Raw genomic sequence first — 18181 nt, forward strand, 5'->3', positions numbered from 1 at the left:
CCAGAGGGCCAAATTATGGCCTGACATGTACCTCTGCAATCACAGTGAAATCAAGGGGGTTGCTGAGGACAGATATTGGTTCTTGGATCAAATAGTAATTATACCATGTTAAAGGTTAACGTTCATATTTGCTGGTGTGATATGTTTACAAGGCCTACCTACGGAGTTATGCCTGTGCACCTTAAAGGAGATTTTTTTTGTCTATTTCAGTTTGAAAAGCCATTTTCAGAAACATTTGTAGAAAGAGTTAGTGTCAGGTCCTAGGACTTGGCATAAAATTGACTCATGCTGACAGAATGATCTAATGAGTCATATTCGCTCCAACCAAGGGTTTGTATATCACTTCATGCCAGAACGAATGAGGGTCAGGGACAGGTCAGCAAGGGTAACCTTAGGAATATCCACGTTCAAGAGCAAGATCTGATAGGAAGATTGTTAATTTAGCCTCTTCCTGGGTGTCCTTTATTGTTAAGTTTGGACCTTATCCACTATGTGTGCGCATGCACATACCGTCTTAGGAACACAGTGAGAATGTCCCTTGCTTACAGAACTATTTTGCAGTCTGCTTAGCCAGATTCAGATATTTCATATAATGTCTTTTCAAATAAATATGGTAGTTGCTGTTGATTTCAAGAAGGGTGAGGTGCTCTAAGGTGTTCTCAAACTTCATTGTACCGCAACCCCTTTCTGACAAAAATTACTACACAACCCCTGAAGTGGGGACTGAAGCCTGAGCCCACCCGAGCCTGAGCTCCACTGCCCTGGGCAGGGGGCGCAAAGCCAAAGCCTGAAGGCTTCAGCCCAAGGAAGGGAGCCTGTAACCTGAGCCCTGCTGCTGCCCAGGGCTGAAACCAAAGTCTGAGCCCTGCCGCCAGCGGCGGCTCCAGGCACCAGCACTCCAAGCGCGTGCCTGGGGTGGCAGGCTGCGGGGGGCACCCTGCCGGTCCCTGCGAGGGCGGCAGGCAGGCAGCCTTCGGTGGCGCGCCTGTGGGAGGTCCACCAGTCCCATGGATTCGGCGGCAATTCAGCGGCAGGTATGCCAAAGCCGCAGGACCGGCAGACCTCCCGCAGGCATGCCGCCAAACGCGGCCTGACTTCCGTGTTTGGGGCGGCAAAAAAGCTAGAGCCACCAGGGCTGAAGCCCTAAGACTTGGGCCTCAGGCCATGGCACTGAGGCTTTGGCCCCGGGTCCCAGCAAGTCTGTTAGCCCTGGTAACCCCATTAAAACAGGGTGGCGACCCACTTTGGGGTCTGAACCCTCAGTTTGAGAACTGCTGTGCTAAGCATATAGGTGCTCTCAATTGAGGATTAGTTAGTAATTTTGACAAGGATGGTAGTTTTATTAAAGTTAGATTATGTATATGGATTTTTATTTCTGCTTTGTTCAAGCTCTGGGGAATTTAACTATTTGGGGGAAATATTAAAGAACGCACTGTAGCAGAACCTTTATTTAAAATTTGTTTTACCTTCAAATTAATTTATTAGATAAGTAGGCTTGGCAGAATTTGATTTTATATATATATATATAATTTTGACATTTTATATTATTGATTTTTAAATTTTCACAGTTGTGGGAAATTATGGGATGGGAGTATCAGCTGATAGGGCGGGTCAGACAATAATTATTTAATGACAGTAGATGTTGATTCCAAAAGTTAAAGCTTTATAGCTGTTAAAGCACAAATTGTCAGTATCACAGGAAATCTCCTAAAATCAGACTCTAATAAGTTCCCAAGTAGTATTTTTTTCTTACTTTGCCTATCTGTAAATGTTTATGATCATTGATGGAAATATTTTCCCATCAGTTTTTGTGTGTACAGTGAAATTGACCTTCACTGACATTCACCAATAAAAATCTAATCCTCCCAAGTTTATAGCTCAATCACATTTAAGCACTTTAAAAAAAAAAAAAGATTTAACTAGTGTTCTAATGGTAAATGATGTGTTATAACTGCATATTGCAAACTGAATTGTTAATATTGTGCATGTTATTGCCCCAAACCAGCAATGCCCTTGTGTAAGTGCTCAACTTTAAGAATATTATTATTAATCCCATTGAAATCAATATGACTACTCCTGTGTTTATGTACTTTGCTGGATTAAGGCCTAAGAATGACATATACTTATGATACCCATTTTTCATACTGAAGAATTTTGGATTAAGACATAATAGAAGTGTTCTTGCTCTTTTTGCCTTCTTTAAAAATAAAATGAGGTGATGTTAAGTATATTGTAATTTAATTTAAAAAATAAAATGTTTAAACACATTTAAGACTGTTTGTTTTTTGAAGAACTACTTTAATAGTAAATGAAAATCTTTATTTTAAATTAGTTTTCTTTTACTGTAGAGATACAAATTTGGGCCCTGAATTTGCAAGGAGTTCTGCAAAGCTAAACCTCTTTTGAGGGTTAAAAAAATGTTAGTTCCAGCATTTGGACTTTTTCCCCCAGACTTCCTGTAAAATTGGTAATTCACCAAGAACATAAAAATACTTAACACATTTCTTACAAAGGGTTTGACATGCATCATCACTAGCCTCTAGTGCATATTCTTTCATGCAGCTGCATCTTAAATTAAAACCGTAACCAGTATTTATATACAACCCGGAGGTGCTTCACTGCACCAGCAAGATATATGGGTGTTCTACCCTGGCACAAGGTAGGTAGTGCCTGGATGGTCCAACTGGTTTGGAATGCTGTGTTCAAAAATAAGAGCTAAGGGGCACACTGTGGTCCCAAGAAACCAAGATAAAAAGCTGAATGGTGAACTTTAGCCTTGGGTGATGTTTACAAGTTAAAAACACTCTATACAGGTCTGCTATAAACGTAGCTCATTTTGGGGGTGTTGCGTGGAAGCACACCTACTGCGTAAGGCGAATATGCTATGAGATAAGAATTCCTTCCTGAAAGGCGTATGTCTCTCTCCTTTTCGTACTGTATGTACTCTTTTGTCTTTAGGCAATAAAATTGGCTAAATTTGGTTATTTTGTCTTTTGCACATTTTTTTATAATGAACCACAAATGTAGTCAAACACTTGGCTACATTTTAAGTAACAGTCCAATATGATTTGTTTTACTGATATCAAGTGCAGAGATACAGCATAACTGGACTAATGACAGTATCTAATTACAGTCTGAAGAGGATATTTAAAGGTGTTAAAAAAATCCCCTCCTCCTAAAGAGCTGATCTTAGTTCAAAGCACTCTCAACAGCTGTAATGCCATCATAGTAAAATACACATGGAACCTAAGTAAATTCTCTGCTGTCATGTAGGATTATTTTCATTCACCCATTATGAGATAGAATAGAAGCTTTTTCTCAATCTGAGCCTATAGCCATCAAAGCACTGTATGGGACAAGCATTTGTTTACATAAGATTGATTACACCTGCCATTTTCTCAGGGCTACCAGAGTTTGAAGCAGTTTTAGAACCAGTTGTTAACCCGCTTCCCTGCGAGGGGGTGCTGTGACTTTGATGAGCTCTGGCCAGAAAGTGATGTAATTCCTCCTCTGGCCACCGGGGGCGCTGCGCTGTGGGAGCCATGTGGGCAGCCATGTGGCCCTGTTGCTGCTACTTCTCCCCTGAACCCTGGGCCTCCTGCTGCTGCCTGGTTGGTCCCCAGCTGCTCTGCTGGGCCTGGGCTGTGTCCTGCTGCTGCTTGGGCTGCTCTGAGCCGCTCTCCCCATGAGTACCCGCTACCCTGCCCGTAGCCAGCCCCTGTTGCACCCCCTGCTCTGCCCACACCAGCCCCACATCCGCTGCCCCCAGCCACCCCCTGCCGTCTCCAGCCACCCCCTGCCGCACCCCCCTGCAGCCCTGCCTGAAGCAAGCCAGCCCCACACCCCCCTACCCTGCCTCCAGCCAGCCCCACACCCCCCTACCCTGCCTCCAGCCAGCCCCTACCTCCAGTCACCCCCGCCCTGCCTCCATCCAGCCTCTCCCTTCCCCCCCCCATCTCTGGCCCACCCCACACCCCCTGCCTCCAGCTAGCCCTGCCACATGCCCGTCTGCAGCTGGCCCCAAGTCCACTGCTGCCCTACAATTCCCAGGGTAGTAACTCTGCACACCTGCTTCAATCGGGGTGGGGGGGGGCAGGGAGCAGCTGGGACCCACACATGTGGGCACCCTAGGGTGACCAGTCAGCAAGTGTGAAAAATTGGGACGGGGTGGGGAGTAATAGAAGCCTATATAAGAAAAAAATCCAAAAATTGGGACTGTCCCTATAAAATCAGGACAGCTGGTCACCCTAGCACATCCCCAAGGAGTGGTGGGGACCCACCTGTGAAACGGAGCTCATTTCTAGTTCAGGCCCATCTTTTTAAAAAAGAACTTTAGATGGGGTTAACATACATCTGTATTTTCCCAGACATGTCAGGCTTTTTGGTTCTTAAATCACCGTCTGGGAGGAATTTTTAAAAATTCCTCCCGGGAAAATACGGACATGTGGTAACCCTATTGGTACAAAAAATACATACTGTGGCACATCCCTTAAATCAGACCTTTTTATAGGGAACCGGTTGTTAAGATTTTGGCAGCTCATCACTAGGCTACCATATTCCTTTCAGTTCTCCCTTGGAAAGCCTTTATGTCCATAGACTCATAGAAATGTAGGACTGGTGGAAGGGACCTCAAGAGGTCATTAACTCCAGCCCTCTGCAAAGGCAGGACTATGTAAACCTAGACCAACCCTGACAGATGTTTGTCCAACCTGTTCTTTAAAACCTCCAATGAGTGGGATTGGATTACCATATGATTATAAAATAAATCAATTGGAATATTAATATTGTACTTACATTTCAGTGTATAGTATATAGAGGAATATGAACAAGTTATTGTCTGTATGAAATTTTAGTTTGGCCTGAGTTCGCTAGTGCTTTTTATGTAGCCTGTTGTTAAACTAGACAAACATCTGAATGAGTTGATGTACCCCCGGAAGACGTCTGCGTATAGGCGCCAACTTTCCCCAGCGCTGGTGGGTGCTTGTGCCCCCCCCCGCCCCTGGCCCACCCTGACTCCACCCTTGCCCCACCCCCATTCCCACCCCTTCCCCAAAGTCCCCACACTAACTCCACCCCTCCCTGCTCTATTGGACCCCTTCCCCAAATCCCTGTCCTGGCCCCGCCTCTTCCCCAGCACACTGCATTCCCTCGCCTCCCCCCTCCCTCCCAGCACTTCCCATGCAAAACAGCTGTTTTGTGGCACAAGCGCTGGGAGCTAGGTGGAAAAAGTGGGCACGCAGCACACTCAGGAGGAGATGGAGGCAGAGCTGAGGTGGGGCAGGGAGCTGCTGGTAGGTGCCAAGCATCCACCAATTTTTTCCCATTGGTGCTCCATCCCCAGAGCACCCATGGAGTTGGCGCCTCTGCCTCCGTGTACCCCCAGAGGTATATGTACCTCTGGTTGAGAACCACTGGGATATAGTGTTGTTTAATTGTTCCAGTATCTTTTCATTTATTGAAGTTATGCTGACTGGTCTGTAATTCCCTGGGTCCCCTGGTTCCCACTTTAACGATAAATATTCTTTTTTGGGACCTCACCTGTCCTCCAGGAGTTCTTGAAGATAATTGCTAGTGGTTCTGAGATTGCTTTAACTAGTTCCTTAAGTACCATGCCGTAAGTTTCATCAGGCCCTGCTGATTTAAATACATCTAACTTCTCTAAACATACTTTAACTAGTTCTTCCCCTATTTTGGCTTGCATCCCTCCCCCCTTGTTTAATATTAATTGTATTGAGTATCTGGTCACCATTAACCCTTTTAGTGAAGATGGTAACAAAACAGGCATTAAACTCAGCCTTCCTGATGTAATCAATTATTTGCTCTCCTTCCCATTGAGGACCTACACTTTCTTTCATCTTTCTCCTAATGTATTTACAGACTCTCGTCTTCTTGCCTTTTATATTCCTTGCTAGGTGTAATTCACTTTGTGCCTAAGCCTTTCTGATTTCATCCTTACATACTTGTGCCTTCTTTCATGCTGTTAGCAAGTTGTCTGTTTTCACTTCTTGTGGGATTCATTCTGATTTTCAGGTCATTAAAGAGCTCCTGCCAGAGCCATACTGGCCTCTTACTATTCTTCCTACCTTTCATTTGTATTGAGATTATTAAAGGCACAGCTACAAACTATGTCTCCTTGAGAAACTGCCGGTTCTCCTGGACTCCTTTAACTGATAGATTTTCTTTTCCTGAGCCCTTACTTACCTGTTCTCTGAGTTTGTTATAGTTGGTTTTTTTCTCAAGAGTCCATTGTCCCTATTCTGCTGCTCTCTCTCCTTTTCCTTAAAATCATGAAGTCATTTCATGGTGACTTTCCCCTGAAGTACTCTCTACTTTCAGAGTTACAATCAATTTTCCCTAGTGATCAGAATCAAGTCCAAAATGGCTGCCCCCGCTGGCTACTTCCTCCACTTTTTGAAACAAAATTGTTCCCAATACATTCCAAGAACTTACAGGAAATGCTGTTTTGTCATATTGCTTTTCCAACAGATACCTGGGTAGTTAAAATCCCCCATTAGTATCAGGTCTTGTGTTTTGGATATTTATGTTTTAGAAATGCCTCATTCTCTTCCAGAGTTGATGGTCTATAGTAGACCCTACCATGACCAATCCCTCCCAATCCTATTCCCCCCGCCCTTTTTTTCTTTACCCAGCAACTTTAAACTGGTCTGCCACTTACCTCCTTCTGGATCTCAGAATAAATGTACATATTCCTAATGTATAATTCAACACACAGGCATCAGCTTCCATCAGGCCCGGGGGTGCTCAGCCCCCTGCTCCCCCACCCCCACCCCTCCCTCCAAGCTTCCACCCGGCCTGCACCCCTTTCCCCAAGTCCCCTCCCAACTCCTTCCTCCAAGTTCCACTTCTCCCCCCAGTGCCTCCTGCACGCTGCAGAACAGCTGATCATGGCAGGCAGGAGGTGCTGGGAGGGAGGGGGGAATAGTTGATCAGCAGGGGCTGCTGGTGGATAGGTGGTGCTGGGAGGAGCTGACCATTAATTTTTTCCATGGGTGCTCCAGCCCTGGAGCACCCACGGAGTCGGTGGCTTCCCTTTTTCCCCTTGAACAAGCTCTACCCTTTCATACCAATAGTCCAATAATGAGATTTCTCTCTCTCTCTGTTGCCAATTAAGTAATACAAGTAACAAATACTTTTCTCATGGACTGTATTTTCCAAATGGACAATCTAAGCTAAATGCTCAATTACTGAGGGGCAATCTTCACTCCTTCCTATATTTGCTTTCTACAACCAACTCTCTGTATAACTTTTCATGAGTGATGCACCCAAGTATTCAGATTCTAATATCTAAACTGTATTGTTAAATGTATTCACCTTAATTTGGGTTATTGCTGATTGTGCACTATATGTATCTTATGGACTTTTTAAAACAAATTTTGTATTGTGGATAATCTAAGTCCTATACCCAGATGTACAGACACTCTTTTCTTAAGCTGTGTACTATAACTTTTTTTTTTTAACATTAGCTTTAATAAAATTTAACTATGTACTAATCGACCCAGTTCTTCCTATTTATTCCCCATACTCCTTGCATTTGTGTAGAGACATCTTAGATGTCAAGCAGACTCCCCCCCAAGCCTACCCTCTTGTTGCTCCTATGACCCTCCCAACCTGTAGACATGTTAAGGTAGTCTTTTTTTTTTATGCTTACCTGTGGGCTGTTACCTGCCCCCTTTCAACCTAGTTTAATACCCGCTCACTAGGTTGGCAAGTTGGTACAGGAAGATGTTCTTCCTCTGCCTGGTCAGGTGGACTCCAGCTCTTCCCAGCCGACTTTCTTCTCAAACAGCATTCCATGGTCAATGAAGCAAAAGCCCTCCTACCAACACGTGTGCAGTCATGCATTCGTCTCCAGGATGCACATGTCCCTGCCTGCACCCTTAACTTCAGTCTGGAGATGGATGGGAACAGAACCTGTGCTCCTGACTTCTCCGCCTTGGTCTCACTCAGAGCCCTGAAGTCGCTGCTGATCTGCTCGGAGTGAGACCTAGCAATATAATTAGTGCCCAGCTGGATGAGCAGCATGGGGTAGTAGTGAGAGGGACAGATGTGGTTCAGCAACCTTTCCATAACATCTTGGCGGCAGGTAGCACACCTCCCAGGACATCATGTTGTCATAGCAAGAAAGATAAGCATTTATTTTTAAATGAAAAAGCAAATTTATTCCAAAAAAACAGAGACCATCATATTTAATACATGCAATTATGGTTTATTCCCATTAGATCTAGCTTTGGGGAAAATATGTACTAATTATTTTTAATTAAACAAGGTAATTCAAAATTATACTTGTACGCTTTCAGATACTTGAAGCTGTGCTAAAGTTCAAACAAAAAATTAATTTTCAACTGATTTACATGAGTTACTCATACTTCTGCAAAGTAGTGTGTGTTAGTTTTTTTTCCCCCTAAAGAGTCACTTCTAAGATAAATCAGATCTAGATATATAGGTCCAGGATCTAAATCAACACTTCAGGTGTTCAAAGTTCATCCAAATATATATTTTCACCTCTGTGCTGCAGCAAATCAGGTTTTCTATAGTTAGAAATGCATGAACTCCACCTCAATTATAAAAATATTAAGTGATGTATTAAAACCCAGAACTATGATTTATAGCTAGAGTGCTAGCAGGATTTCTAAAGGTAAAAACATATGCTGTCAGTTCTGCAAGTTACCACCAATGTAATTCCCTACCTCCATATATTTTGAGAGTTTGTTCATTATTGGATAACCTTACCTGAAACAACCATTTAGGAAGGTAACAATACCCAGCCACAACTACAGACTAAGGCCCCAGTCCTGCAATGAGCATAGACAAACCCTGAAACCAGCACAGAGCTCCATTAATAATGGGGCAACACATGGGCACAGGAATCTGCCTGCACAAAATTCATTACACAATTGGCATTTTAGAGAACGTAAGATCCTGCAATTGACTGTGCAAGGTGCATCTCCATGGAGCTTCCATGATTTCCATGGGGGTGAGCCCACAGGCAGCCAATTGCAGGAACAGGGCCTAAGCCTCAGACACAATTAGTAGGGCATTAGAGTATTGTATTTATAGTCATGCTGATGCCTCTTGGATTGGTCCTTGGATGGCTACAGCTTCAATCTCAACTCGTGCATCCTATGGGGAAAACATTGAAGCAGAACAGGAATTTAGAGACCTACATTTTTAAAAATTTTATTGAACATAGTGCCCTTTAGAAAAAAACACCTTGGAAAACCACTGATGTTGCTGTTGCAAAAAGGTTTATTCTACAAATCGTGATTAATTTTTTTGTATTAGTAATTTCTTCATCAATGTTAATGAAAATTGAAAGCTTTATTTTAATCGTTCTTCTACACAGAATAATCCCTTATCCCTGAAGAGACGTTTCCTCCCCTTTAATGTTACATATGTGTGTGTGTGTGTGTGTGTCAGAGAGATTACACATTTTAACTACATAAGAAAAAATCCTTCACTCAAAACAAACTATTCAGAAGAGTTAGCTATGAATGAAAATCCTCCAGCTGCAAGAAGTTGAGAGAGAGAGAACAGATATTTATAGAAGAACAATTGCCACTCACTTTTGGCAAAGCAACAACCTGGTAGGCAGCTCTGGCTGGGAAGTTACTCCTGAAAACTACAGTTTAAAAGATAAACAAATGAACGAATGGTTTAAACTTTGCCCTACAAGACACAGTTCAGACTTATCTATAGAGATACATATACACAGTAGAACATTTACAGTTTAACAGCTATGAGACAAAAATTGCTGGATTTTTTGGCTTGTTATACAATCTCAGTAATTTACTTTTTCATGATCAAGAAGAAACATATAGATCAGCTTCTCTTGTACAATGCAGCCACTGTTTATACCACTGGCATAGAATGGCCCTAAGCACCAGCTTACTTGTGCCAGGAAAGGTCACCACAGTATATGGGTGATCTTCCAAAGACATAGTTGATGTGGGGGCTCTCATATCCAGATGAGCAAGGAAAAGGGGCCCCGGACAAAGGAGGGGCATGGTAATGATACCTTGCATTACACACAAACTCACCTAGCATAGGAGCCCACCCTGCACAGAGCAGCACCAGGATCAATGGAGAGCAAAGGGGAGTTTTCAGCTACCTTTATACAGTATGCCCTCACCTGCACTCCATGCAGTTTAATTGAACTCCATGATTAGGCTCCTACTTTGCGGATACCTAGCTAACAGAGTAAGAGATCTGGTATAATACTGTGCGAATTCAGCTGTTGTAGACAGCTTTTACTAGTAAGTTTTAATTCTATGATCAGCACCTGATAACAAGGTCTTGTTACTGAATCAGGTTAATAAGTCACAATGAAAGAGCAAACACCAAATGTGTTAATGAATTACAGCTACATGGGAGCCTGGTAATGAGCAACTAGATATTTAACTGTTCTGCATATTGTACATATGCCCATGGAATTGCATTTTGACATACAAGAGAGAGACTACTTCAGATTCAGAAACCACATCTAGCATAAAAGAAAAACAGTTACTTGAGGCCAGAAGCTGCTACTGATTTAAAAATTGAGTCAACACATATTTGGATTATATAGATAAGTACTCAGGGTCCCATGTTCCTGTTTCAAAATGCAGAATTGGGCCCTTAAGAATCTCCTACCTCAATGTACTCTAAATTTTACCAACTATCCTTTATGTTCTCAAATAGGAATGGTGTTATCTGTAATACTTGTACTAAACAACCAGCCTCCCACCAAAGAATTCAACAGATTATTTCAAGATAGCAACAGATAAACAAACACACACAACCCCAGACAACCCGACAAATTAATCATTTGAAGGCTGCCTACAGCAGCATAACATTAGGGAAAATACAGTGGTGTGCATGTAGAATTGTAAAAAGTCTGCACATATGTGGCTCTACGAGTCCAGTAATACCAAGGAACTGATTTTTACTAGGCTCTGCAGTGTTTAGGAGGCATACCATTTTGGGCTCTGGTAAACCATTAAGCTATGCTCAAACACTGCTAGTTCTCATTTGGTACATGACATACAGTCCCCACCTCCTCCTCTCATATGGATTCTAAGTTGCTGAGAGAGAAAGCCAAGAACATACCAAATTAATTTTCATATTTATTATTCAGCCACATTGAACTGAGCTCTCTGTTCTGAGAGAGCCCCTCTTTACAAGTTTATATCACAGACAATATTGTATTTGCCCATCATCTCAGAGTGGTGTTGTAAGAAGAATTAGCTGAAGTCTAAAGTATTATGTGAGGGGTGTTATTTTTTTTTATCTTGTTGAGTCTATAAAAAACAATTTATGCACAGAGTGTTAGAATCCCACAATGTTAGTGAGTGCTAAATTTTGTTTCTGGATTACCAGTTTATCTGAGAGAACTGTAAGACCAGACACCCTATCAACTACATATGTGAGCAGGTTCCAGAGTGCAAGTTTCCATTCTGATCCATCTGTTTTGGCTGTCATATGAATGTAAGAATACAGTTCCACTTTCACCCACTTTTGATAAAGCCATACCCCTCTGGGGGGGTTCTACAAAGCATGGGAGACATGTACATTGGGAGATCTGCCTCATTGAAGGATGAAGTATTATAGCAGTGTCAGTTAAATGCTGAAGCTGCCCTTCTAATACACCAAGTTTTGTGGATCTACAGTATGACTGACACCATCATCTGGCCCTATGATTTGTGTAACATAGGTATGGAATTTGAATCCTATCCATAGTCCTTTTTACATATGGACTATTAAGAGCATATTAAACTGAGACACAGATATAGCTAGCAGGAATAATCTGAACACCCGAGTCAATGGGAATGACTAATATTCCTACTGAAGTTTTGCATGAACTATGCTTATTTCTAAGTCACTTTCCTTTTTGTTTTGACTATCCAGTTTCAACCCATACCTTAAAGAATGCCAAAATAGATTGTCATTAAGTTTTACTCTTAGTGAGCAATAAAACTGTACAAGATACTACTAAAATGGAAACAAAACATCCACTTACACTGCTTGTAGGTTTCATTAATATCACTGAAGTCCTTCATGTCAGCCATCAACACAGTAGTCTTTACAACTAGAAGTTACACAAATGCAGATATTATGGAGCGCTGGGTTGTATGCAGCATGAAACTCCCAGTGTATTTCTTTAATATTCAGTTCATATACTTCATTTTACCTCAAGTGATAAACCTCACCCACTCTGAACACTGACAGCTATTGTTCAAATAAAAATGAAGTTAGATCCACTCATACCAACTTATTACACTAGATCATGACATTTTAGAAACAGTGACGTGCCCTGAAATGCTGCATGCACTACTGCTTTCACAAGATTGTTTTCCTAATTAAGTGCAGTGTCAGGAATTTTCAAAGGGGCACACACCTATAGACTCACTTCATGCTTTCATTGCCTACTAAGGGAAATTAATGGGAACTGGGTGTCCCTAAAGCAGCTTTAAAAATCGTAACCTTAAATTCCTTTGCGAAGCTCATTTCTTCCATGAAGCGCACATGTGTTACTGTACCCTAAGCCATTGACTTTCCAAGGCCAAGGTCTACACTATGATTTTTTGTTAAACTCCCTTTTAAGCCCCCCTCACCCTCTTTCCCATTGCTAATGCTTTCTCAGCTCCACGGTTATAGCACTAGTGTTGGCAGCATTATAAGCCCCAGGGGTGGGATTCACAAAGGTGTTTAGGCAGCTTGAAGCCAAAGGGAAATAGGAACCTAAATACCTTTCTGAATCTCACCCCAGTTCCTGTAGACCTGCTGAGTTGGGTTAGAGGACAGGATGCTTAAAGTGCCAGCCACCATCTGGAGCCCTCTCTACAGATGGGGCTGAAAACAGTAGCATCACTATTCAGAAATTTGGGGCAAGGACAGCCTAGTATACACACCCCTCTAATAAAAATCTTTCCCTGGGTTTCCCAGGTGTACTGGGTTGTCTTTTTCAATTTTAAAATCCTTGGGTCTAGGATCATATTTTCTTTTGTATCACAGCTATAAACACCAACTGTGTATTCAACAAAAGATTCCCTTAAAAGAGTCACTTTATTTTCTTCTCTAAATAAAATACTTGGACATCTCTACTATTGTTACGTAAGCACTCACCATTGGAGTAGTCGCAGCCTGCAGCCTTCAGGATTTCCCCTATATTTTGTAGTGCCTGTCGAGAAGAAAAACAGAGCCTTGAGGTACTGACATTGTTAAAGTTATAGCTTCTCTACATACCAGCACCACAAGATGTAGCTATCAAAGTTTACTCCAGACAACCTCGGATGGTAGCCAACCTTTTCATTAGAAAAGAAAAGCAGGTTACGAATCATCTTCCACAGTGACTGCACTTCCAGCAGGGCTTCCATTTTCATTCCTGATTTAACTCAGGAAAAGGCACATACGTAAGATGAGGGACTCCCCACTGCACAACAGCAAGGTCCAGAGGCAAGGCCCTGACAAGTAGGCCAGCCATAAGATTCTTACTTAGCTCCCCTCCCTAGTGTCTGCTTGGAGGCTCAGTCTTTGTTATAAGTGTCTAATGAATGAGTAACAAGGTAGGTGAGGTAATATCTTTTAATGGACCAACTTCTGCTGGTGGAAGGGACAAGCTTTTGAGCGTCGCCTGAGGAAGAGCTCTGTGACAACACTGCAAACAGTCAGTAATTGTCCAATTAAATTTAAAGCACCATTTCCCCCACCCCGCTGGAAATAAGGATTTCTCACTATTTCCTACCCACCCTCCCATTATTTGGGTAGAGGAAGGCAAGGATGGAGAGAAGGCATTTTCTTCTACTTTAGTCCTCCCCCAGCTCCCTGGATTGCTGTGCGGGATGGTCTCCAATACTCCAGCCTCCACATTTGGGCCTCTGTTCTCTGTGAATACAGTAGCTCCAGGGCCTAAACACAGGCCGAAGATTAAGACACTCAAATATTAAGTTTATTGCTAGGAGACTTTGGATAACTTCTTACCTGTTTAGCTTCTTCTTTTGCCCCTCCAGGCACAAGCTGACCACTAGAAGGATCCGTGCCTAGCTGTCCTGCGATATACATGGTCCGGTCTATCAGCACTGCTTGACTGCAATTGTAAGTCATACATATATTTATAGTTCATCCAGAAAAATCTCGTTTCCATCCAACCACTCAGAACTATTCTGAGCAAACCTCTTGAAGAAATATTTCATCTTTTCCCCCATTAATTTATAACATTTTATGGAGGTAGAAAACTCAGACTGGGAAGGTGGCACCGTGGCAACAGACTATTCCACCTCTTTGGAAAGTAAAGTACTGTGTAAGAATCATAGGGCCAGTTATTTTTAGTAGTAGAAAAGGTAGAGTCAGTGTTTACGGAAAACAGAAAAGTTAACCTGGTAACAAAAAGAATGTCACTTTCAAGCTTCTAAAAAGATATATTTCTACTATCAACAACCCCTCTACTCACTTTTGAAAGTCTTGCCCATAATAAATTAAAGTGGTGCTATCCATCCCATGCTCTCGAAGTGCTTTTACAAACATTGTTATGTCTCAACACCACCGAGATTCAGGTAAGAGATACATTTCTGGCAGCTTGGACCAGTGGTATAGTGTTAAATTATGACTCAAGAGACTTGGATTCTATTTTCTTCTCTGCCACTATCAGCATTGTGACCTTAGGCATGTTACTCCATGTATCTGTGGCTCAGTTTTTCCATTTGTAAAATGGATATAATGCTTTCCCTTGTAATAAGTTTTGAGATCTACAAGCGTTATTATAAAGCTCACTTCACCAGTCACTGAAGTGAAACACAAGAGCTGTTTAATAGTGCACAGACACAGTACACAAAAGATTAGGGCAGGAAATGAAGAATGCTTTATCCCTTTGAAAATAAAGGGATAATTTAGACTCCCAGTCCTTGTCTGCGAAGTTCGACATGCAGTTTACCAAATGAAAGAAGGAAAAGCTGCAGGAAAAGACAGACTGACAACCAAAATGATAAGAGCTGGAGGCCAAGACCTTTGGGAAACCCTTGCTCAGAGGTTTAGCCATTAGACATGGAGAAGGTACCGTCTAGCTGGAAGAAGTCCAACACCATTTTGCTGTACAAGAAGGGCGATTGTGAAGATCTAAAGAACTGTTGTCCAATATGCCCGCTTCTCACATGTCTACAAGTTGTTCACCAAAATAATAACAAACCGACTCTCACAGAGTCTGGACGAGCAGCAGCCGAGAGAGCAGGTAGGTTTTCAAAGGAATTTCAGCAGAATGGATCATATTTTCACTATAAACCAGCTATTGGAATGCTCAAAGGAATACAAATTGCCTTTATGCATTGCCTTCGTTGATTATGAAAAAGCGTTCAACAGCGTAGAGATCAATAGTGTTAAAAGCTCTTGCAGAGCAGGGCATTGACACAAACTACGCCTCTACCCTGATATAACGCGACCCGATAGAACACAAATTCGGATATAATGCGGTAAAGCAGCGTTCCGGGGGGAGGGAAGGTGGGGTTGCGCACTCCGGTGGATCAAAGCAAGTTTGATATAACACGGTTTCACCTATAACACAGTAAGATTTTTTGGTTCCCAAGGACAGCGTTATATTGGGGTAGAGGCGTACATCAAACTACTAAAGGAAGCAAATTCTGACTACCCTAGAGATATAACTCTGTTTGACATCCCCTTCGCATTCCAGTGAGACCCTGTTTCACTGAAACTCTTCACAGCCTGCCTCAAAATGGTAATGAGGCAGATGAATTGGAAGGGTGGAATCAACAGAGACCAGTTAAACACCTCAGATTCGTGGACGATATCATGTTGATTGCTGAAAATACTGTCAAACTACAGAAAATACTGCGAGAATGCAACACAAAAAGCAGCCAAGTCAGGCTGAAAATGAACCGCTCCAAAACAAAATTTATGTGGTCTGATGCCTTGCCAAAAGCCCAAATAACAGACAAGGGAGAACAAAAGAAGAAGTCAAGCAATACGTCTATTTAGGCCAAGAAATTAACATGTTCCACAATCAGGAAGGTGAACTCTCACAAAGAAAGATAGCTGGTTGGCGCACATCAATTCTATCAAGGATGTCCGCCAAGTCAGCAAGGCAACATGCACCAACCTCTTCAACTCAACAATACTGCCAGCAATGTTATATGGCAGCGAAACATGGACGCTGATGAAGATAGAGGAGCAGCAACTGTCTGTCATAGAGAGGGCGATGGAAAGAAGAATTCTGGGGATTTCAGTCCACAACTGAGTCCCCAATGAAGTGATCAACCAGCAGAGTGGAGTGCAGGCCGTTGTTGTTGAAAGCAGGTACAGTAACAAGTGATGGGTCAGGCATATAGCGAGGCTCACTGACAGTGGACTGCAGCTGTTGCCAATGGTACTAGCACCACGGCCGACCTCCAAAGAGATGGGGAGATTTCATCGTGAAAAGACATGGCCGCACATGGAGAAGGAAGGCCAGGATAAGAGAAGAATGGAAGATGTGTTGTGAATAGCACAATCTATATGAGGGCTGAAGAACTGATCGATCAAGGTGAATTTAGATTGGTGGATTGTAATTGCCTGAACTGGAATTTGTTTCCCTCCCTCCTATTCAAAATGAGGTAAGAAATAAAAAGCTATAATAAAATATGCAGTTACTAAAATATAACTATTCTTATAAAAAAATCTCATAGATATTAGTGATACAAATAAAATGCCAAGCCAAAGAATTACAAAAAGTAGACTAAGACAGCTGATATCTTTTTCATTTTTACTGGACACACCAAGTGTTTTGATTACTTAAAGCCACATGATTTCAACATGGAATTGTTAAGAATATGTCATTCCAAAAATACATAGATCATGGAAGACTTCTAGGAACTTCCTGGATTATTTTTCTTTATTATAAGAGTGTGTGAGTTTGTTCATGTTGGTGACCTAGGAGCTTTAAAAAGAAGTGCCTTTAACTTTCAACAGTAATGTAAGTAATGGAAAAAATCTAAAACAGCCAATTAAATCCACATTTTTAGTCACCATTTGGCCAATGCTTGACAAATCAGCTACAAGTTGGTTACAGTTGCGAGGTTAAAAATCTGCACACCTGCTCTCTGGTATTGCTGGAATGTGCTGAGGGGCTAACTTTAGAGACTTTTATGTTTCATTCTCAGCAAATTCAGCATATTTTGATTGCCACTGAACATATGGCTGCTGGCACAACACCCAGTCATTTTGGACAGCATACAATTAAAGACTTCAAAGCCAATTGCAAAACATTATGTAAATACCAAAAGACGATTTACTGAAATAGAGTTGCCCAATAATAATGCTTCTATTCACTGCAATAAAGAGATTGAAAACTTAAACAGTATTTCATAATGCAGGCTGACAAACCTACCATTATGCAGCCACGATTAACATCTGTTCAGTGATAATTTTTCTTGTTTTTTAAATTTCCAAGAATATTATGCAGCAAAGAGTTCTCTGGCACCTTATAGACTAACAAATGTATTGGAGCAGGAGCTTTCGTGGGTGAATACCCACTTCGTCGGATGCATGTACACATTATGAATATTATGGACACGTCTTCATTGCAAGAGGTCTGCAGTACACAAGCACTGTAATTTCCCCATCTCTGTGTCTGTCCCCCACAACTCCCAACGTGTGGAATTCTCACTTTATCCCAGTTCGCTAAGCCTCAGCCATCTTTTCCTTCAAGTCCATCCTACTCTCACTTCTGCAATGCCCACACGAGCTGCCAGCTTACATTTAAAGTTCCTCCAAGTTGTTCCCCTTTTTAGCCTCCCAAGTATGTTCTGCCTTGTCTAGTCTACAGGCCCCATTCATAAAACGAGCTCCATACGGATCACGGACTTGGAACCCCACCGCAGTCACGGAGGTATCTGGGTGGTTCTCTTCGCAGCATCAAGGCCATCGCTCTACGAGGCAGAGCCGTCCCCGCTAGAGGAGCCAATGAGGCTGGCACGTTACCTGTAGGGGCCCATTGCAGCCGGCGCCCTTGGGGTGCTGATTATTCTCTTTATCAGGGTGGCCATAGCTGCCCTTGGTCACTCGCGAGGCTCTGCACGTCGCTCCCTGCGGATCAGCAGGGTCAGTCTCGTTCCTTTACCTAAGGCTAAGGGTTCCACCCCCAATCCCACGTGTGGGCACGGCACCGAACCGCGCATGCGTCTCCGGAGGGGACAGGCCC

At 42.5% G+C, this 18181-nt stretch overlaps 1 protein-coding gene across 1 annotated transcript; it reads right to left on the reverse strand.

The window, feature by feature from the left end:
* Positions 1-8419: 8419 nt before the first annotated feature.
* On the reverse strand, positions 8420-18143 carry RIDA (reactive intermediate imine deaminase A homolog). The gene is made up of 6 exons (XM_039521196.1): positions 17962-18143; positions 13978-14083; positions 13123-13177; positions 12017-12085; positions 9585-9640; positions 8420-9141 (listed from the first exon to the last, which is right to left on the reverse strand). The coding sequence occupies exons 1-6, from the start codon at positions 18024-18026 to the stop codon at positions 9079-9081; spliced, it is 414 nt and encodes a 137-aa protein (XP_039377130.1). The 5' UTR covers positions 18027-18143; the 3' UTR covers positions 8420-9078.
* Between the last annotated feature and the right edge of the window lie 38 nt (positions 18144-18181).

Source organism: Mauremys reevesii, linkage group 2 (assembly GCF_016161935.1).
Source record: "Mauremys reevesii isolate NIE-2019 linkage group 2, ASM1616193v1, whole genome shotgun sequence".
Classification (NCBI taxonomy): Eukaryota; Metazoa; Chordata; order Testudines; family Geoemydidae; genus Mauremys; species Mauremys reevesii.